Raw genomic sequence first — 22,826 nt, forward strand, 5'->3', positions numbered from 1 at the left:
TTCTTCTTCCTTTCTTCCTCTTCTTGTTTTTCTTCCTTTTTTTTTTCATTTTCTTCTTTTCTTCTTCTTCTTTTCTTTCCCTCTCTTACTTTTCTCTTTCTCTAAGTAGGACAATAGTCCACAAAACTAACCACTCTATCACTAGACCTTTTAAAAAAAATAAAGGTGCAAAATAATAAGAAAAGAATTAAAACTATTAAAAAAACAATTAAACCCTATACCTTAACACGTTAAAAATCTTTAAATAAGATAAATGAATCAAAATAATTTCCAATCATTCCACATCAAAATAAAAATCTAATTAATCATTCGCTTTTGGATTTGGTATCCACACGCACCCCTCCTATTTTGCAATGAATAGCCATGTGAGTGACCTTGCAATCAATGTGTCATTGGTCTTGACAATGGAACCAAAATGTTGGGCAACATGTGCTCAACACATTGGGACTATTGGACATGCTCTTATTCATTCAAGAGTTCAAGGCGCAAAATCCATTGGTTAGCTCTCACCTAGCCACTCACACATCACTAGAAATTCAAAAGCATTGTAGTAAGATCATTTGGCCCTCCTTCAGGAATGAAGGTAGCACTTCGAAGGCCCCATGACTCATGCACCTGTTCTCCCTTCTCATCCTTTATAGCCTTCACATGCAAGAGGGAGCATGAGCATAGGCAAGAGAGAGCACTCAAGAGAAGACATGGTAGCTTCACCCTCGGTCCTTCACTCTCACACTCTCCGTCACTCACTCACTCACTCACTCACTCACTCACTCACTCACTCACTCACTCACTCACTCACTCACTCACACACACACACACAAACTCTCTCTCTCTCTTTCTCTCTCTCTGTGGAAAATAAGAAATGAGTGCGCACACACAAATAGCATTTTCCATTCTCTTTAATCCTTTTTATACAACTTTTTAGGGTTAGGGTTTCCCCATCTCCCTTGGACATCTAGCCCACTTTTTGGGCCAAAGATTGATCTTCCCTCTAAGCATGCACTTAATTCCATATTCCTATGCTAATTGTAGATTTAATATGCCAATTGCATAGAGCAAATATGGTTTGAATAATGCATCCTCATCACTCTAGCATTCATTACTTCATGAGACTCAAAAACATTAACATGCATATGCATCCATCCTACCTTCTTGAAGAGATGGTGATGTTCTAGCAAGAAACCCATGGAATCAACCTTCACACTTACAAACTTGCAAAAGCGCTTAAACCACAATCTCAATGAGAAATCACTTCACACAATGGGAGCTAGAATGCTCCTGCTAATACACAAAAGACATAGATTGGTGCCAAAGCTTATCACCCTTTGCAATATTTCTTTAAGATTAATAGGGTGATTCAATATGAGTACAGAGTAGCCAATTCTATACTAAAGCCCTAAGTTTCAACCCCACATGTATGCGGGTTTTAGTCACTCATAGTCTCTAATGATCAACTTGCTCCTCTATTTTCTCTTCATAGATTGACCCAACCTTGCATGCTTTTACTAAATCACAAGCTACTCTCACTAATTATGATTGTGAATCTCCAATATTAGGCAAATCTACCATGAAGCCTTCAATCTTTGCATAGTCTCTTGAGAATGCACTTGGACACAAACCAAGACTATTGCCACAAATTATGTAGCCTTTGGAAGAAAAAATTGTTGCATATAGCCTACACATAACCCTAAGCAACAAGTCTCCCATGAATAGAGATGCTTTCTTTTTCTTGAGACAAGAGACACAAATCTAATCACCCATAAGCGGAGGAGGGGGGGGTAAGGGGGGGGGGGGGGGGGGTTAAACCCACGTGAACTTAGGTGTCCAAACAAGTGATGCACCTATTGAGACTTAAATCCGTAACCTTACAATTGTGAGTCCTAGTGCTAACCTCTAATTCATCACCTTTGGGGCCTCAATAAAGGTGTTTCGAGTTGTTGCTAGTGTTAGACACTTCAACATAGCCCTACACAATGTTGTCTAGTCCGATCCCTTGCATAAAAAGAGAGAATACAATCCATTTCTCATGGCGAATTGCACGCAATCAGAAAAAGCACATGCATGTACTCCAAGAGTAGCTATCACAACAACATCAGTGCCCGTTGAGGAGAAAGAAAGTTGCATACAACATGTAACCCTAGACAACAAGTCTACATTGTTGAAAGTAGCCCAAAACTATTACTAGCACAACACGACATCTTCCAGCCTTGCACCTTGCTATTTTGCATTGAGCATGCTTCGAGAGGATGAGAAAACAATCCATTTTTGCATGTATGCTCATGGGAATAGAGAGATAACTACTAGTTGACTGAAAAAATAACCACAACCCCTCCCTTAAATGCCATGACTACTTTTTTTAAAAACTACCTTACATGTCATGCCACAACCACTACCTTACATGTCATGAACTCTCCCTTACGCGCTACGATTGCTTCAAAAACAACTACCTCCATGTGCCCAAAATTCATATACAAACTTGGGTCACATTTTAAAAGTTTTTTCCTTGATATTTTATTCATAAAAAAGCATATTTGAATCCAAAATGTTAACATTTAGTGTCCATGCACAAACCTTTAAAGTTATATTGAAGCTTTGATACTAAGGTTAAAATCCCCAATTATTTAAATATACACTTTACACTTGCACATTAAATATTTAATTAATTTTTGGCTCGCAACTGTTGAACCCCTCCATTGATGCACGTGCCCATGTCTTGCACAAATTATGCAATGTCTTGCTTGCCCAAAGATCTAGAAGTTAATCACATGTTAATCACAAGCTTGTAAAAACATATCCTCGGGACATCTCCTCTACATTGGAGCAAGCATTCATGGAACTATGGATTTTGTGTGATTTAGTATTTGTTTCATGTCGACATGTGTCAAATCAATTCCAAGTATAATATGATCCAGAAAAAGAAAAATTATACCACCAATAGTTTTGCTTACATAGATAGAAGTTCTCAATTCATGGAAACATTAACTTTCAATCCAAAGTTTATAGACTAATCTACACACACTAATTGATAGGTTTAGGCAATAATCACTTGAGAGATTTGCAATGCACAGAGCTATATGCTTTGTATGGAAACCAAGGTGAAAGAAGAGGAGGATTGCATGCAACTTATTATCTAATGTAATTCTAGGTTTAATATACTGCATATGCGATTCCAAGTAGCTTATTAGGACATGCATTTTTATTTATCCTGTTCATTTGATGTAGATTCAATATAATGAAAAGGAGTGAGCTTTAAGAAGAGGATGACTACATGCATCCTATTATCTGATGCAATTCTAGGTTTAAGATACTACATATGCCATTCCAATTAACTTAGTGTCTTATGCAATTTGTTTATTTACATTGTGTAAGTGAGTAGATACCTCATTTATCCTACCTTTTTGATGTAGATTCAATATAACAAAGAGGAGCAACACAACCTAGAAAGCAAGTGGCTCTCTTGAGCAACCTTGTGCACACTTGAAGCTTTCTTGCATAACCTTCCTTATACTCCCATCTATTATGCATATAGACAATTAGAGCAAATGAAGCAAAAGATGAATTGATTTGGAGATAATCAGAATCAAAATTAGAATATTAAGAAAAGATTAGGCTAAGCCTAGGCAGGTTCATTTACCAATGAACTCACAAAAGCAATCAAGCATCAAGAAGATGATGTTTATGTCAGTTTGCAAACACATGCATATTGGGAGCTAGCATGGACTGACTAACATTATTGGTCCTCCACATCCACAAACATGGATGTTGGAAGATTGCATGGACTATCATTATTGGGCCTCTACATTTGGAAGTGGTGCATATTGTTAGTGGACTCTCATCCCATCTCAACATCTTAACTCTGATCTTGTCTCTCTTTGCCATTCGATTGCCTGATAAATGTGCCTATTTTATGGTGTTTAGTTTCTTTGCCATTCAATTACCCCACAAAAGTGCATGTTTTTAGTTAGCTTGTGACCTATTCCATATTTTGCTTCAACCATGGCATACTCATCTTATTTTCTTCCGATTGCAACAATGAGTAGTATTTCAGTGGTTTCAAGAGTGATTATTTCTTAGTAGTGATGAACTCATCTGAGTTTCCCCTAAGTGCTTCAAGTTTTCAAGAGACTATTTCAAGATCAGTCCCTACATTCTGCAATTTCAAGAGTCACTATTTCAAGATCAGTCCCTACATTCTGCAATTTTTTCCTTGGGCATCGTCCATGCCAGCTAGCGGAGAAGTATGTTGACGAATTCGACCACACACCGACTACATTGTGACATCGCCACCTGGGAAGCGCGAGCACAAAGCCTAATTTCTTGCCTGAGGTGGCCGAATCAGAAGACCAGGAAGCTCCTGTCATAGCGAGCAAAGAAAGGTCGACTTTCTTGGTTTCTTGCGGAGCCCACAGAGAGCCGCCATACGATGACTGAACGAAGTTTCCTCGTGTGCTTACGTAAGGAGACAGGGTCGATATAAAGCGGATATTTGGTTGCAGGAAAAAAAGAGGGTCAAAAGGATATACGGAATAGCAAGGAATCAGAGACAGAAAGAGGATTGGTTGCAAGAAAAAGGAGGTTCATACACAGGGTATAGGATTGATAGCCAAGGACATTAACAGTACTGATTGCCCAGGACGTTATGCAGACTGATGCTGCAGCTGCGAGAGATGGAAGCTTGCACACAGGATCACCTTGTGCGGTTGGGCGAGTGGCCAGCGGCGGCACCGCCATGGATGAAGTGCCTAGCAGTGCTGCAGCAGAGACATCCCAGCAACCTAGGATGGATGCACAGAGAGCACAGATTGGCTCCGCCTCACAGCTTTTAGCAGGGGGCATTGCAGGTGCTGTCAGTAAGACGTGTACAGCCCCTTTGGCACGACTCACAATTATTTTCCAGGTTGTTCCCCTTCTCTATCTCTGCTGTTCTATATACAGCTTTTCAAGGTACAAGTGTGATGCTATACTTCCTCTCAGCCTACAAGCGAGAATTCACGGGCACACATTGTGCAGAAGAAGGGGTGAAATCTTTTTGTTATCCTTGACAAAGTCTGGGTGTATTGGCCCACCACCTCTGTGTAAAAATTACAGATGCCACCCAAAAGCCTCCAAACATGGAAGCTCTCAACTGTTAATTGTGGAATTGCAGTTGCAGCAATATTGACCTCCATCTCCACGCCTGTTAAATGATGTTAGCAATAGTACTTTCCACAAAATGATCCTTTATAACTTTCTTTATGGCCATAGACCAGGAGTTTCTTTGACTTATGTATACCATGACTTGGAGTCTTTGTGGCCACCTTGAAGACTTGCGTTCCCTTTTCCTTGACTTCCTGTGTGGGTTGCTATCAACTCAATAGTCCACCTTGTTGCGAGCAAAGCAATGATTCTCAGCTTTTCTCTTCTCGTTCTGAGACTCCAACGTCTTTGGGACTTGTCCACTAGGGGAAGAGTCCCCCTTTGTGACTTAGGCCCCTTACAAAGATGATGGGCAGGGAGACGTGTGAATAGGACATCAATGTGTAGGCCTTTACACATACACAAAATGCATGTATTTACTTTGTTTTAGGCCCGTACTATCAACCAATTATACTAGCGCATGTGGAAGGATAGATGGTATCTGTCACAAGGAGGCTGGTTCAATTGCCATGATGCACGGGGCACAGGTGTCTTTGTTTGGGTGGTCTATAGTCCTTGGACGGTTTGGTGTGTAAACCTTTTTATCAAGCCATAGGCATTTCTTTCATGTGTCTAATGGACATCTATTTTTGTTGCTGTCTGCTATGTTTGTATTGGCCCTTATGCTTTGTGTAATGCAACCTCACACATCTGCTTGTGTTACTATTGGATTTAAAGTGGTACTTGCCTCTAGTTGGAAGGCCCTTTCCTTTGTATCCGGCTTTGATGGTGTTTCAAAGCTACTTGGACTTCTTATAGTGATCAACAAACTTGGGGGGGAAGAGAATTAGTTGGAATGGCATCTGAGTAGGGTCTGGGGACCTCCTTAAATGGCTGCCATGCTAATGATGAAATAAAAGGAGACCTTGTAAACCTGTCACAGGAGAATGCAATAAAATCGAAGCTTATGGAAGTAATCGTGCACACACATGTAGGATCATGCAGGTGGCTTTGCTACCTGTTAACATGGGATTCACCTCCTGTTCCAAAAGATTATTAATATCAGAGAATGTGATGCTTTTGTGACATCCAAGAGAAGATTAATGGCGAAACCAAATGCCTTAGATGTTTGCAACATGAAGATGCAAAAAACATGCAAAGGAAGTTGAGGAACTTCAAGATAATATCAAATAGTTGTGAAAGTGCGTAGTGGAAATGAAAGGGAAAGCAAACATGGAGAGAAGAAGGAGACCGAATGAATGCAGAAGGGAAGGAACAAAACTGACTTCAATGGTTGAAAGCCTATGCTAAGGTCGCCTGTACTGAAAGTCTCTCTGCCGAAAGCCTCCTGACATTGCGCCTTCCAGATATGCCATCCAGTAAGACTCCCTATGATCTCCCATACCTACAAGCGGTTTGTTGTGGGCTCCAGTACCTGGCGGATCGGTAGAGCCTCCAAACCGACCACTACGCACGACCCTGCCTCAATAATGAATATTGTTTCCTGCATCCCGGCCTCATACAGAAGGTAACAGCACAAGACACACATGTTTGCTAACAATAGTTTCAAGCATTGACGAAATATTGGGTCTATAAATTAAGATGCTTGCCACTTGGAGCACTCACTAGGCATGGTAGTATATCAGAACATGAGGGGGCCAAAGCTGGGCCATTAGTGACTGTTAGATCAGTGGAGAAGGGAGAGGATAGGAGGAGGAAGAAGAAAGAGGAGAGAAGAGGGAAGATAAAGGACAAAGCGCGGAGATTCTTGAGAGTGTTTTTGATCCAGCTTCATTTTTTCCTAGATTTTGGTTTGTTGACAGACTGACTTGTAGATCAGATTAGGTCAGTACCTTTGCTGGTTGGACCTGCCCACATTTTTACCCTGTTTTACTTAGTCACCTCTTCAGCATTTTTATCTCACTTCAGTTTTTTCACTTTTTCTGTTCCATTGTATTCTCAGTTTCCTCTTTTTCAAGTTTTTCCTGTCCACATTCTGTCCTCTTTAATTTGATCATAATAGTAGTCTTTAGACAGGTCACAGATCTTATCGTTGCCCTTAAAGCTTACCTAGAAGGAGGATGATTTCTGTTTGTGGGAGCGTTGTGTTAAGAGATTGTACATCTCATGGGCTATAGTTGTATATTACTGGGGATTTATTATTTTCTGCCAGGTGTTTCTTTACAGCTGGCTGGCTTGTATTCGTGTGCCCACTTTTGGGCTGGCCGACTGGTAGTTGCCTCTGACATTCTTCTTGCCCATTTATAGGCAGGCTCCCTCCTGCCCTTCTGGTCATCATCATACACTTGCAGATACTCAGCCCGCGAAGAGAGGGAGACTGTGCCTACTACTAGTGACTCCATGCCCAAGCCTTCTATTGTTCTTGTGGCTTGGTATGTGGATTCCATTTCATGAGCATATTCTTCTTGAGTTCTTGTGTTCTTTGCAGTGTTCTTCTTGTTCTTTGTGTTTTGCACTATATTACAGCAGTTTCTCATACTTCCATTGCTCCCCCTATTCTGACATGGTATCAGATGTCTGTGTTAGTATTCGTAGTGCTGTTTACTGCTGCAGGTCTCTGTTTTCCCATTTCTAGTGCTGCTTCTTCTTGCATTGGACTGCTACGTACTGATGCTCTCAGGACTGGGTGTCTTCATTTCCTGATGGAACAACCTGTTATCTGCCCTACACATCCTGTGTTTACCAGCCTGCACCCTGCATTTTCTGTTTCTTTACTCTCTTATAGGGCTGGGTGACACTATAGTGTGCTGCATGACTGATTCTCCTACTTTTCAACTCTCCCTTTACACTCCTGAATGCTGCACCCTGGTTTGTTCTCACCCCTGGTTGCTCTTTGCACATCGCTTGGTCGAGTACCCGGACTCTGACCCTCGGCCTGCTGAGACGTGTTCTCGGGGGCCATTTTGGTTTCGTGCTGTCTTTTTACCCTTGCAGCTGTGACTTCTTTTCAAAGTAAACACAATGATGTACTACATGAAAGAGTAGACAGGTGGTCACATGCAGCAGTACATAACTGTATGATGGCTGGTAGAGTGTAGTTGAATGCTGGGCAGCTTGTGTAGCAGCCAAACACAGGCTCGAAATCATAGTGACATGGAATGGCCATTTTCTAGTTTCTCGTCCCAATTCCAACCTATCCTCAAAGTGTCCAATCCTGTCCCCTTGTTAGAGCCCCCTCTAATGGTGACAAGGAATAGCAATTCTAGTCCATGTCCCTATTCCTATTTCCATTCCCGGAATCTGTCCCATTCACTATGCTGGAAATTGTTGTCTCCAGTGCTGAGCAGCAGGGCAGCTTGCTTGCCATTTGGTAGTGGAGTTGTGAACAATCAACTTCTGCAGCTGTGTTCTATGCATTGTTGTTAATCCACTATAGCTTATCTTCTGAAAACTAAGAATTTTTCTATTCTTTTTCTTTACCTTTTTGTCAACCCCAACATCAATATCTTCAAATACTTTAACTATGGCGCATTTTGATTCTTCCTTCACCTCATGTGGACAGCATGGTAGATTTCATATGTCACAATCCAATCATTTTCCTTGCAAACCCTTCAGTGCATGATGGTAGGTAGAGTTTTCAACTCCAGCACAAAGCAAGCTCTCTTTGATGTAGCAACAAAAGCAGCAATTTGGAACAACAGCAATGTAGGTGCCAACTGAAGGAGGAGTTTACTTAATTGTAGGGTAGCAGTCAAAGTAGACAGCAGCCATAAACAAGTTGCCTTGCATTGGTGACGGTGTGGCAACAATGAGTGGATGGCTATACGTGCAAAAGAAGGGATGAACAGAGTGGCTAGGTAGCCTCCTATTTATAGATATGGATCCTCCCAAAATTAGGGTTTTGGCTAATGGGATATGGAAACTTTAGTAATCAATGAGTTTTGGGTTTGTAATGTATCACTAATGAAGGTTTAATGTGCAATGGATCTTTTTTAGCTTGACATCCCCTCTCAAGCTCGAAATGGGAACCAAAGAGGGATTGGAAGAATAGCACAACTCATAATACCTTGAGGTGTCCAACGCCAAAGTAGCTAGGGCATCGAGCCAAGGATGCACATTGGCTGCCCAAGGACCTACCAAGACTATAGAGGCAATTGTTATTTTACCGTGGGAGCCCAAATGGTCACCTAGAGAGGCCAAGGCTTCGAACAAAGGGTGCTCACATCAACTGCCTAGTGGCCTTCTAGGACTTGCAAAGGTGATGAGACCACTTTGAATCTTTTATTTTTTTTGGGAGTGATTGTGTCGATGGGTGGAAATAAAGGGATGATCAAATCGAATACCACAAAATAGAAGACTATCCCAACCACCCATCCAGGGTGTTGATGACGAAGTAAGAAAGTTGTGAAAAGGTATGGAGGGATGGTGGTAAAAGAATTGCTCGTGGAGATTGTTAGCCTGCTTGTGTTAGTCATGTCAATTTTTCATCTCCTGGTTGTGAGCTCCTGTTGAATCTAAGAGAGACATAGGAGCTTTGGCAGTTTAGGTGTATTTTCTTTATTTGTTGGCTTCCTGTGTGCATTCCTAGGCTAGTTACTACTTTCTACAATTTGCCTACACCTACCAGACATTGTCATTGCCATTTGGGATTTTTTTGGGGTGTCCCCTATTTTGTCTGGCATTTCTTTCTTTGTGACGAGCATTTATTGTTGGTCAGCCAGCATTTATGGCTTCTCTTGGATCAACAAGTTGGCCAATTTTTTGGTGCTACTTGCTATTTATAGTTGCACCCGCCACTTGGTAGACACACACACACTCTTCAGCCTTCAGTCTTCCCTTTGCAATTGCACACTCTGACACTTTGACTCTTTGTGCTTGGTGCTCCTATTGTCATCAGCCTGGTTTGGTGCCCTCACTGATGCTTTGGGTTGTGTGTGGGGACTGATCAATCGGTCATCATTGTATCAACATTCTTCTTTAGTTAGTGCAATATTCTTCCCTCATCTTTTGCTTCCTCTCTCTCTCTCTCTCTCTCTCTCTCTCTCTCTCTCTTTTTCTGCTTCTCTCTATGTTCATGTTTCTCTTTGGTTGTGCACTTATATGGTATCATCGTTTGAGGACATAGTCTGGAGATCAATTGTAGAAGAGTAGGTTTGCATCGTGGAGGAGCAGCCCAAATTTCCAAAACGGAGATTTTCAGTGTGTGTTTACTATGTTTATAGCTTGCATAAGTGGTCCACTCCGTGTTTGCACCTCTTGGCAGCCAAGCGATAGTCTCTAGGGAGGACTAGGCATCAGCTTTCTTGCATTAGGTGGCATCAACTTCTATGTTTTGCCCAAAATGCAAATTTGTGTTTTTGTTGGTGTTCACTCCGTGCTTTAGGCGTCAGCATATTTTTGCAGACGACAGCTTCCTTAACCTTGTTTGACAATTTTTTGTTGTGGGCAACAATTTTTGTGGAGGCAACAGCCTCTTGGTGGCAAGTGACAATTGTTGCTCTGTCAAACAAGACTTTCTGGGTGATTGTAGATTCGAAGACATCTTACTAGTTCACGAGCTTGGATGACTCAGAGGAGGAGCTTCTTTCTAGACACTCTTCTAAGCGGAGACGCAATTAGTCATCATAAAAAGTCCCTTGTTTGTACCCGTCCCCCTTCTATTCATCTTTCACAGAAGGCTTCGTCCTTAGTGAAGATACCATCCCTGATACCTTTGGTATAGGTGCCTATCTTACCTTAATCGCCCAAAGAAGACAAACTTGATGGTTCGAACTATCGTTGTGTTCATGTTAGGTTGAGTGCATACTCAACACCTTCGATCTTTGGGCTCTTGTTTCAGATTCCATCCCCCATCCTATGGACCATGTAGCCTTGTGGAATCGGCTCAACTCTCGAGTGTGATCCTTTCTCTTTATGAGTTTGCAGGATTTTGTCATTGTTCGCAGGTTGAAGACCGTGGCGGAAGTGTGGAAGAAGCTTGCATCTTTGTATCAACATAAGACGTTTGCCCACAAGATTTTCTTATAGAAGAAGTTGTGGATGCTCAATCTTGATGATTCGTCCTTTATGAAGGAGGACATCATGAAGATGGAGGACGTGAGAGGTGAGCTTTCCTCTTGTCGGTTTGATGTCTTCTATACTAGTCTTATCACATCGAGGACTTGTGAGATGCTGTTATAGAAGGAGCTTTTACAACGTGTCGTGGAGCATGATGAGCAACTCAGAGAGGTCGGGGCCCGTAGTTCTAGCTCCACCAAGGCATTTACTGCATATATAAGTGGTGGAAAGAAGAAGAAGGTACAGACCAAGTACAAAAAGTAGGAGGACAGGAGGGATGAGAAGGAGAATAAATTGAATTGTCCACACTATGGAAAGGACACTCATCTTAAGAAGAAGTGTTAGCAAAAGTACCCCATTTGAAGCCAAAGGAGAAGGATTCAAAGGATTCAAAGGTTGCCTTGGTGATGACAGTGTCTGTCTTTGTGCATGTATTTGTTGAGGAGGAGACATCTCTTGCTTCTTCCACTTAGGAGAAGCCTTGGTTTATTGACAGTGGGGTCTCTTCTCACATGACCTATAAACAAGATTGACTTTAGGACCTGAGTGCTAGAGGGGGTACAATCACCATTGGTGACAACTTTATAGTTTCTATTTGAGGAGCCTATCATGAGGACATGTATTTTTGAAACCTCACTTGGATGTGTAACTAGGGCTAGAGTAAATTTACGAGCTCGGGACCCAAGGAAATCATGGGATGTCAAAGGCAAGAGTTGCTATAAGGGCTCAGGTGGGTGGTATCTGGTGCCAGTTGTTGGCCTAGGTCATTCATTTGGCCATAAGTGTCAGTTGGTGACTCTAGAGAAGTGGCGTTTAATGGTACCTAATGCCAATCTGATGGTCAAAGATGGCGCAGAGACACTTGGGAATGGAAGTTGCCTAGCCAATTTAATTATTGGCTAGTCAGATTATTTTTTCGGGCATCGAAATAATTATTAGATTGATTTTCAGTATTTAAAGATTGAAAATATTTAATTATGGATAATGTTGGAAAAACCATTTAGGAAGGCTGCCACTTGTCAAAAATGCCCATGCAAGACTAAAAAACGTCTTTAGAGGCTAGAGAGAGGCATTTTTAGTGTATTCAGCCTACAAGAGAGAGGGAGGAGATGCCGCTGGTCTGATTTGTAGCCATTGGAGGATCTTCTGAGGCAGCTAGGGGCAAGAGAAGACCTATCAACAGCAGGTGACAACATCTACAGGCTGTTGTGGCAGAGCAGCAGCTGCATTTGACTGATTTTTAGTCATTCTTTGCGATAAAACTTTGAAAATCCTCTCTCAGCTCTCTCTCTTTCATCTCCTAGCCATTTCATAGCTTTGCTCCAAAGATCTCAGCATTTGGACCCTTGGAGGCTGAGAAATTGCAAATTTCCATGTTGTAAATCCTAATTTACTGTAGAAATTAGGGTTTAGTAGCAGCCTTGGGAAGCGTGCCAAAAATTGAAAGCTCCAAGACTTGGATTTTTCAGGGTTGGAAGCTCCAAGACTTGGATTTTTCAGGGTTGAAGGTGAATTTTAGCTAAATTTAGGTGGCGGACTAGCCATGGGGCATTTCCATCATCTATGATGTGGGTGAAGGCCAATCAAGTGTCCGAATCAAGAGGCAAAATAGATTGAAGACTTGCTGGCCACTTTGGGCAGCAAGGGGAGTTTGGACTGCGAAGGGGATCGGGAGAATCCCGTTGTAAATCAACTTTTCTTCAATAAAGCTAAAGAAATACCGCAAGGGGCGCCAATTTTGGGGCCAGTTAGGTGTGCATTGTCCAAGATCAGTAGGTAAATTTGTATTTTCAGATTTGCATTACTTGTTTGCTGCTGTAATTAAGTTGTAACCGGGGATTCACCACCCGTCCATGGAAGGAAGGCTGGTTTCACAGCCTTCTTTGGCCAAAGTTCCCTATGTACTGGATTTAGGTTTTAACCTATTGTTTGTTCATGGTCTTATATGGCTTGGTACTTGTGTGGTTTTTACATAGGATGCAGTGATAGTGGTGTTAGAGATCATAGCCAGGCTGGGCAGGTGTGCAGTGTGCAGTCGGACAGGCAGTCGGACTGCACAGTCGGACTGTCACGTGGCAGTCCGACCAGTGCAGTCAGTTGGTTGCATTTAATGCAGCCGACAGGATATTTTTCTGCGCCCTGTTTTTTGTCAGATTCTGGCTATAAGTAGCCGACATCCCCAGTAGTCTCCTACACTTCTCTGCTCGTAGATTACAGACCGGTGACGCGCAGATTCCGTCTCTGTTCGCAGATTTCAGACAGGAGACAGTGCAGACTGTAGCGGACTTCGAGGTGAACAGCAGGTTGCATTGTCGAGGTGGAGACACGCAGTCCAGCGCACTGCGCCCGTGTATATATTTGCATATCTTTGTATTCAGCACACTTTATACAGCATATCTTCATCTTTCATTGTCTCTTTCTCTCTCTTCTCCCTCTGCGTTCTCTCTCTCTCAGTCCTACACTTCCGCACCGCTGCACTCTGACATGGTATCAGAGCAGTGTTAAAGGGCTGACTGAGCGCAGAATCAACCTGAAGAGGAGTTTCTATTGCGACACAAATTTGTGTTTTTTTTGCGTTTGAGGGCAGACAGGAGGGCTGCGCCTTGAAACAAGGCTGAAGCAAGTGTGGGCGCACAGGAAAGGAGTCCAGGTGGTGGATTTGCTGTTGTTTACTGCTGTTTGACGCGGAGAAAGTTTGAGTTTTCAGCCTACAAGTGTAGGTTTTGCTTTTTCATCGCCTCCGGCGGGTAAAGAAGTTTCAGGACGCAGAAGAGCCTTAGCAAGCTGAGTTTTCACAGTCAGAGGGGATTGCTTTTGCGTTTGTGAAGGCATTACAGGTGAAGATGTCTACAGAGATTGACTTGGAGTTCTAGTCGATTATGGACCGGAAGGCGCCTGTCTTACTGGCTCTTCCTGCAGATCAGAAGCTCGACAGCGACAACTACCGCATTTGGCGCATCATGATGTTGGCCATCCTTGAGTCCTATGATTTGGCGGAGCTGGTACAGGAGGAGATCGACCGGCCCTCGGTAAGAGATGAGTCCAAACTCTCTTCCGATGCTTGTGCGGAGTTGGCCAAGGCTCAGTCTCATTGGGACAAACTGAATGCCAGGATTCGTTCCTTTCTTTTTCTATCATGTACTACAGCCGTGATCGCTCACATCGAGCACTTGACGGTGGCTCGGGAGATATGGCTGGAGCTTGATCAGATGTACAATCGGATGACCCTTATGAAGCGGGTTTCTTTGGAGGTACAGATGCAGACCTTGTCCGTAAACAAGTCTTCTTCGTTGCGGGAGCACATTAACAAGCTAAGGCAGCTTCAGATGCAGGTTCAGAATGCGGGGAAGCCGATTTCCTCCGAAGACATGGCGATCACACTATTGTCCCAGTTGCCGCCACGATTCGGTACATTTTACTCTGCCCTTATTGCTTCGGGGCGAGAGTCTACTCTTCCGTGGGAAGATGTAAACTCCCCGAACAACGTAGTATGCTTAACAATTATGATATTTGCTTGTTTTCGAGATTTAATATAAAAGAGAATGAACACTTAAAGCTGAAAATGAAAATAACTCACAAAATTATAGCCATGAAAATGTAAAAGTAATGGAGATAAGATTGAGGGTTGAAGATGGGCAACCCCCCCGAAGGAATGTATTTCTGCTCAACCCAAGTCCCTTAGGGAAGAGCTCAGTTACAATCAACCTGAGAGTGAGAGGAAGTAATTCTCACTCTCATAAGATCATGCAAAGATGTACAAACACATGCATTATCTATTATGCAATGATAAGAACTGATTTCTTTACAGTATGAGAGAAGAAAAAGGGGAATTCAGCCTTTCTCCATCGTTGATCAGCAGTACATGGATAGAGCTTGCTTCTTGTAGCTAAAATGGAAGAAAGAGCTCAAGAAGGAGGTGCTGTAATGAATTTACAGGCTTGCTGTCTTGTAAAACAACAGTGATAGAAGAGGGAATATGGAGGAATTTGATAATGGAGAAGTGGGGGATGATGATGGGGATGGATGGGGCCAGTTTCTGGCTGTCTGTGGGTGCTGTACATGAGTTTACAGCAAAGAAAAATGATGTTGAATGAAGAAAAACGAGCTCTTATTTATAGAAGAGGGGAGAGCTAGTACAAAAGGGGAAAGTGGAGTAGCACAAGACAAGTGTCCAGCCACATGTCATGAGATGTGACAAGTGGTGGGACACTTGGAAACTTGTGTGACAAGTGTCTTGACACTTGTCTCTTCTCTATGGCCTTCCTTTTTGGGTTGAATACTGTCAAGAATAGAAACAACCAAATTTAGTAAGCACAGTCAGAGTACAGAACTTACTATTTTTAGAATGACATCGCTATTTTTTAGGACTAGCATTTTTAGGCTAATTCGAGGCTCCTAAATTTTAGGGACCTCCTAAAATTTAGGGATCTCCTAAAATTTAGGGACCCCCCCAATATGGGTGTCATATGAAAGCTTTTTCCGTGTACATCGCAAAAATGGTATCCGAATCTTCATGTGACTTTCCTATGCAAAGAAATGTGCATTTCAGGCTTTCAGCCCACACATGCACATTATACAAGCATTTCATGATCATGCCATCTTATTGATTGTAACTGTCTGTTCTAGTGGATCTAGCCCACACTTCAAGGCATCAATCCTTTCTGTGTGCGAGTCTAACCCTGATATGCGTGAGTTCTAGTCACAGGCGCCCAATCGGTCATATAGGTGGAAGTGTGAACTATCTTTCTCTAACCCACTGTGTGGATCCACCATAACCTGTGACCACTCATCAGTGGCCAGCTCCAATGCACTTTTCTTTATATCTAATTAGTGCAAAGGAAATAAATTTAATAAATCATTATATAGACAAATTAATGAAAAAGGATACAAATTCTGTTTCTATAGAGTTGTGACAGCCCTCTGGCTTTTATTCAGCTGTCCTCAGCTGAAAAGCTTCTTGATATTGCTGTAGAATATTTGGGTAATCCTTCATGAATTTTTCATCTACCCACTGTGCATCTGTTGTGGGTAGATTTTTGAATTTTAGTAAGAATTTTCGTGTCACAAGGCCACTTCTCGTGGTTCGATCCTTGAGAAACAAAATCTTTTCAGGTTCCAAGAGTTGCTCTGTTTCTTCAACTTCTGGGGGATCTTCAGTAATGGGTTCCTTTGGTTCTGGTCCTATGTAAGGTTTTAGCAAACTTACATGAAAAGCATTGTGTATTTTCCAATGAGCAGGAAGCTCAAGTCGATAAGAAACTTCATTTATTTTCTCAATCACTTTGAAGGGTCCAAAGTATCTACTGGAGAGCTTTGGAAAAGATGAATTTTGACCAGAACCTTGTTTGAGCCTGCTTTTATCAAACTTTAGCAAGATATATTGACATTTTTCAAAAGCCAAAGGTCTTCTTCGTTTATCTGCTTGCTTCTTTTGTCGCTCTTGGGCAACTTTGATAGTGGCTCGAACTTGATCCATTGCGGTTTTTAAATTTGAAGCAAACTCATCGGCAGCAAAAATCTTATCTTTAGTGCGAATAATTGGAGGAGGAATCACTTTACCCTGTACTATTTCATTTGGAGCTTTCCCTGTGGATGAGTGCACTGTATTGTTGTAAGCAAACTCCAATAATGGAAGATATTTCTCCCATTGTGACTTATGTTCACTAACATAAGCTTTCAACATATCCAAAAGAGTGAGATTCATCACCTCTGTTTGGCCATCAGTTTGAGGATGAAAAGCTGAGGAGAACTTTAAAGTGGTTCCCAAATTCTCAAATAAAGCACGCCAAAAGTTACTTGTGAATTTGGAGTCTCTATCTGAAATGATCTCAGAAGGCATACCATGTAATTTGAAGATATGTTGAATGAAAAGTCTTGTAGCTTGTGCGGATTTCAATGTTTTATGACATGGAATAAAATGTGATTGTTTGCTGAATCTATCAATTATGACCCAAATCATATCATGACCTTGAGGTGTTCTTGGAATACCTAAGATGAAATCCATTGTGATAGATTCCCATAGATCTTTGGGCACTGGAAGAGGTTGCAACAATCCTGGAATCTTCTGCCTATCATATTTGGATTTTTGGCATATTAGACAAGCCTCAATGAAGTTATGTGTATCTTTTCGTAATGTTGGCCAATAAAAGTAGCGCTCAATTGCACTTAGAGTGGCTGCCCTCCCTCTATGCCCTGCAAAGGCGATTGTTCATGAGAAGGTAACCATCTTTGATGGAATAATCTGGATGAGAACCTCCTTGCTGTAAATTTGACCAAATTGCTGCAAAATCAGTATCTTCATCATAAGTATTCTTCATCGTTTGAAAATCTTCATGATGAGCCACTGTAATAGTTGCAATGCGAGGCACTCTAGAAAGTGCATCAACAACTACATTTTGTTTCCGTGGAGTGTACATAATTTGAAAATGAAACATAGACAAGAAATTTTCCCATCTTGCATGTTTCTCCTGCAAATGCTTTTGAGTCTTGAAATACTTCAAGCTTTGATGATCGGTTTTAATAAGGAATTCATTGCCTAAAAGATAATGTTTCCATATCTTTAAAGCATGAACCACTGCTAAGAGCTCCTTTTCATAAATGTCATACCTTTTCTCCACATCATTTAGACGGCAGCTTTCAAAGACTACGGCATGGCCTTCTTGATTTAGCACTGCACCAATACAATCACCGCAAGCATCTGCTTCCACCACAAATGGTTTTACCAGATTTGGAATGATAAGAACAGGTCCAGAAGTAAGAGCTGTTTTCAGCCTTGTGAAGGCTGCCTTCTCTTTTTCCTTCCATTGGAAAGAGATCTTCTTCTTTGTAAGGTCATGAAGTGGAGAAGCCATATGTGCAAAATGCTTGATGAAGCGGCAGTAATAAGAACATAAGCCAAGAAACGATCGCACCTCATGTACATCATGAAGATGAGGCCATTCTTGGATTATCCTGATCTTTTCAGGATCCATCTGAATCCCTTCAAAAGAGATGACATGCCCAAGGTAATTTATTTTATGTATGAAAAATTCACTCTTTTTACCATTTACCAAGAGTTGATTTTGTTGTAGTAATTGTAGAACAATTTCCAAGTGTTGATGATGCTCCTCTTCATTCTTGCTAAAGACAAGAATATCATCAAAGAAAGTACCGACATATTGTCGATGCTCTCTAAAGATGCGCTCCATCATTCGATTAAAGGTGGCTGGTGCATTGGTTAGTCCGAAAGGAACCACCAAGAATTCATAAAGACCGTATGAAGTGCGGAAAGCAGTTTTGTGTACATCTTGTGGTATTACCCTAATTTGATGATAACCACTCTTTAGATCAATGCGGCTGAAAACCTTTGAGCCTCCTAGACGATCCAAAATGTCGTCGATTCTGGGAATAGGAAACCGATTCTTCACAGTGATTTTGTTGAGGGCTCGATAATCAATGCATATCCTGAATGTGCCATCTTTCTTTTGAACAAGAAGAACCGGTGAACAAAATGGTGAGCTACTTGGCCTAATTAGCCCATGGTTGAGTAGGTCTTCGACTTGCTTTCTGATTTCTTCTTGTTGAGGACGGCTCACACGGTATGGTGCTATATTAGGAGGAGAACTGTCCGGGATAATATCAATATGATGGTCTTCTGGCCTTTCTGGGGGAAGCTGATAAGAAAGATCTTCCGAAAAACAATCTTTATACTTTTCCAAGAGCTGAAGTTGCTCTTGGTTTTCAGCATTCATATTATCTTTTACATCAGTGACATAAAGCAGACAACATTGAACACAATCCTTAATTGCTCTAGAGACTTGCATATGGCTTACCATAGGTATGGTGTCTCCAGAAACTCCAGCTTGGATCTCGTACTTCTTGCCTTTGTTGGTGAGTTCTACCTTCTTTTTCTGAGAGAAGATGGTTGAATCTACTCTATGATTCCAGGGCATGCCAAGAATCACATCGCAACCATCAAGGTCTCCGATACAGAAGGTATCTTCGTCACTGTAGCCTTGAATTTGAAACTTGAGCTTGCCAATGTAGGGTATCACAGTCTTCACTGTGTCACCTTCATCAGCATTTAAAGCTTGGCGAACTTCTGCCGGAGTGTCCATCTCTTCATTCTTTAATCCAAGCTCTTTAGCTAATTGCAAGGAAATAATATTTTCATTCGCCCCAAGATCTATCAAGAATAGTGCTTGCTTACCTTGCAACTGTCCCCAAGCTTTTAATAATTTGCGCGTCTCTGGAGTGTGAGTTGTGTTTGCAACTACATCACTGATAGCATTGATTTTCACTGGCGACTTAGGCTTGTTGTCAGAAACCTTGCTTTGTCCCTTGTTTGGACATTGCTTCGCTATGTGGCCTGTTTGTCCACATTTAAAGCACTTCCCTTCTTTCATGAAGCGTTGCTTTTCTTCTTCGAAAAATTGCTTTGCTTGTTGGTATAGATTGGAGCGAAATTGAGGAGCATTAGGAGGTGCATAGGGCTTCATCTTCTTTTGATTTGATGGTGGTTGCTTTTGCCACTGTTTTTGTCCTTCATTTGGGGCTGAATACTCCTCATCATCAGCTACTCTCTTCTTATCATTCTTTTGGAATGATTTGTTGCCATTGTGCTCCATTTCTCATGTCTCAGCATGGTCAATGAGTTCCCTGAGACTAGAACAATGATAATGATTAAGAGCAGTACGAAGTTTAAAATGCAAACCTCCTTGAAACTTCCTAAGCTTTTCCGAACTGCTGATCTTCTTGAAATGTTGGACCTTCAAAAGTAGCTCCCAAAATCTCTTGGTATAGTCACCAAGTGACTCATTTTTCCTTTGCCAAAGCCGATCCCATTCCATTTTTACATCTCTTTTGAAATGAACAGGAAGAAATTGGCTTTGTATCAGGCGAACAAAGGACCGCCATGATTTTGGGGCAGCATGATCATATTCCAACCCCGTCCACCAAGTATGGGCTAAGTCGGTTAAATGTAAAGCTGCAAACTTAATCTTTTCTTTTTCTTTATACTTGTCACGACTATACAAAATTTGAAATTGACGAATAAACTTCAGAAGAAGATCAGGATTTCGGGAACCATTATACATACTGAACTTGATCTTCTTTTCAAGTTGAGATAGTGACTTAGTCTTCTTCTTCTTCTTATGCCTTCGTCCATACTCGGATATTGAGGTTGAAGATGATGAAGTGCTTGATGGGGATGAAGATGGAGACGAGGGTGAAGAATGTCGACGCCTTTGACGATGATGAGGTCTTCCACGAGAAGGGTGTGACTCTTCATTACTAGAAGAGGATCCATCAGAATAGGCGCCAGATGACTTTGAAGAAGAGGATGAGCTTCGACGCAATCTCTTTCTTTGTCTTGAAGTAGAATGGGACTGCCTCTTAGAAGTAGTTGGACTTCTTGATCGGCTCCTTTCATTGGTATGGCTTTGTCTCCTTGAAGTAGATGGGCTTCTTTCCTTGAATTCTTTGGGATTCTCAACTTTTTCTAGTTTGAGAAGTTGCTCACGAATTTGCTGATTCTCCTCTCTAAGACTTTGAATGGCTTGAAGGATAGCACTCGATTGATCCATTGAGACTAAAGAAAAAAAATATGCTCAAGCACTCAATGCAAGGGCTGAAAACAAACAAACTTATAGTTGTAAGCACTACCAGTGTTGGGGGTGAGGACCGAGCCAAAGCTCTGATACCACTGTAAACGCCCCGAACAACGTAGTATGCTTAACAATTATGATATTTGCTTGTTTTCGAGATTTAATATAAAAGAGAATGAACACTTAAAGCTGAAAATGAAAATAACTCACAAAATTATAGCCATGAAAATGTAAAAGTAATGGAGACAAGATTGAGGGTTGAAGATGAGCAACCCCCCCCGAAGGAATGTATTTCTGCTCAACCCAAGTCCCTTAGGGAAGAGCTCAGTTACAATCAACCTGAGAGTGAGAGGAAGTAATTCTCACTCTCACAAGATCATGCAAAGATGTACAAACACACATGCATTATCTATTATGCAATGATAAGAACTGATTTCTTTACAGTATGAGAGAAGAAAATGGGGAATTCAGCCTTTCTCCATCGTTGATCAGCAGTACATGGATAGAGCTTGCTTCTTGTAGCTAAAATGGAAGAAAGAGCTCAAGAAGGAGGTGCTGTAATGAATTTACAGGCTTGCTGTCTTGTAAAACAACAGTGATAGAAGAGGGAATATGGAGGAATTTGATAATGGAGAAGTGGGGGATGATGATGGGGATGGATGGGGCCAGTTTCTGGCTGTCTGTGGGTGCTGTACATGAGTTTACAGCAAAGAAAAATGATGTTGAATGAAGAAAAACGAGCTCTTATTTATAGAAGAGGGGAGAGCTAGTACAAAAGGGGAAAGTGGAGTAGCACAAGACAAGTGTCCAGCCACATGTCATGAGATGTGACAAGTGGTGGGACACTTGGAAACTTGTGTGACAAGTGTCTTGACACTTGTCTCTTCTCTATGGCCTTCCTTTTTGGGTTGAATACTGTCAAGAATAGAAACAACCAAATTTAGTAAGCACAGTCAGAGTACAGAACTTACTATTTTTAGAATGACATCGCTATTTTTTAGGACTAGCATTTTTAGGCTAATTCGAGGCTCCTAAATTTTAGGGACCTCCTAAAATTTAGGGATCTCCTAAAATTTAGGGACCCCCCCAATATGGGTGTCATATGAAAGCTTTTTCCGTGTACATTGCAAAAATGGTATCCGAATCTTCATGTGACTTTCCTATGCAAAGAAATGTGCATTTCAGGCTTTCAGCCCACACATGCACATTATACAAGCATTTCATGATCATGCCATCTTATTGATTGTAACTGTCTGTTCTAGTGGATCTAGCCCACACTTCAAGGCATCAATCCTTTCTGTGTGCGAGTCTAACCCTGATATGCGTGAGTTCTAGTCACAGGCGCCCAATCGGTCATATAGGTGGAAGTGTGAACTATCTTTCTCTAACCCACTGTGTGGATCCACCATAACCTGTGACCACTCATCAGTGGCCAGCTCCAATGCACTTTTCTTTATATCTAATTAGTGCAAAGGAAATAAATTTAATAAATCATTATATAGACAAATTAATGAAAAAGGATACAAATTCTGTTTCCATAGAGTTGTAACAGAAGAGTTGGTTCCTATGGTCTTGGACCAAGAGGAACAGTTAAAGGGACAGAATGCTTCCAAGTCGGAGGCGCTGACAGGTCAAGCCTCTCAGAAGAAGGGGAAGGACCAAAAGAAGAAGAAGGGGGATAACAAGTCCAAGAAGGACAAGGACAAAGAATCCACATGGCATATTTGTGGAAAGACTGGCCATTGGAAGAAGGATTGCCTTGACAAAGACAAGAAGGACACCAAGGATTCTAGAGCGGTGACTGCACCCTTATCAGTTGCATTTCTTCATCTAGCTGTCATTGAGGACGCTTCACCGAATGCTTCTGATGCTGCGATGACGGCTCCCCAGGCTCGAGAGTGGATTGTTGATAGTGGTGCCTCCCGGCACATGACTCCTTCATCAGATGGTGTTGCCCAGCTGCGACCCTTGCGTGGGCAGATTCTCATTGGAGATAGCTCTTCAGTATCTATTGCAGGTTGGGGTAAGATGCAGCTTATTCCAGATGGACGAGGAAGTACCCATACCTCAGAGGTTTTGCATATACCAGGTTTAGGGTACCATATCTTG

The 22,826-nt window shown here is 41.8% G+C and overlaps 1 protein-coding gene across 2 annotated transcripts in view; it reads left to right on the plus strand.

Annotated features, from left to right (window-relative positions):
* Nucleotides 1–4,155: 4,155 nt before the first annotated feature.
* The window catches only part of LOC148019158 (uncharacterized), a 38,699-nt gene continuing 20,028 nt past the window's right edge, over nt 4,156–22,826 (plus strand). For both annotated transcript variants that reach the window (XM_087660684.1, XM_087660683.1), the window contains exon 1: nt 4,156–4,897. In XM_087660684.1, the coding sequence (XP_087516810.1) occupies nt 4,640–4,897 (258 nt within the window). In that variant the 5' untranslated portion in view covers nt 4,156–4,639. The remainder of the gene's footprint in view (nt 4,898–22,826) is intronic.

Source organism: Lygodium microphyllum, chromosome 20, assembly GCF_053477565.2.
Source record: "Lygodium microphyllum isolate KBCC chromosome 20, Lygodium_microphyllum_v1.1.10, whole genome shotgun sequence".
Taxonomy (NCBI): Eukaryota; Viridiplantae; Streptophyta; class Polypodiopsida; order Schizaeales; family Lygodiaceae; genus Lygodium; species Lygodium microphyllum.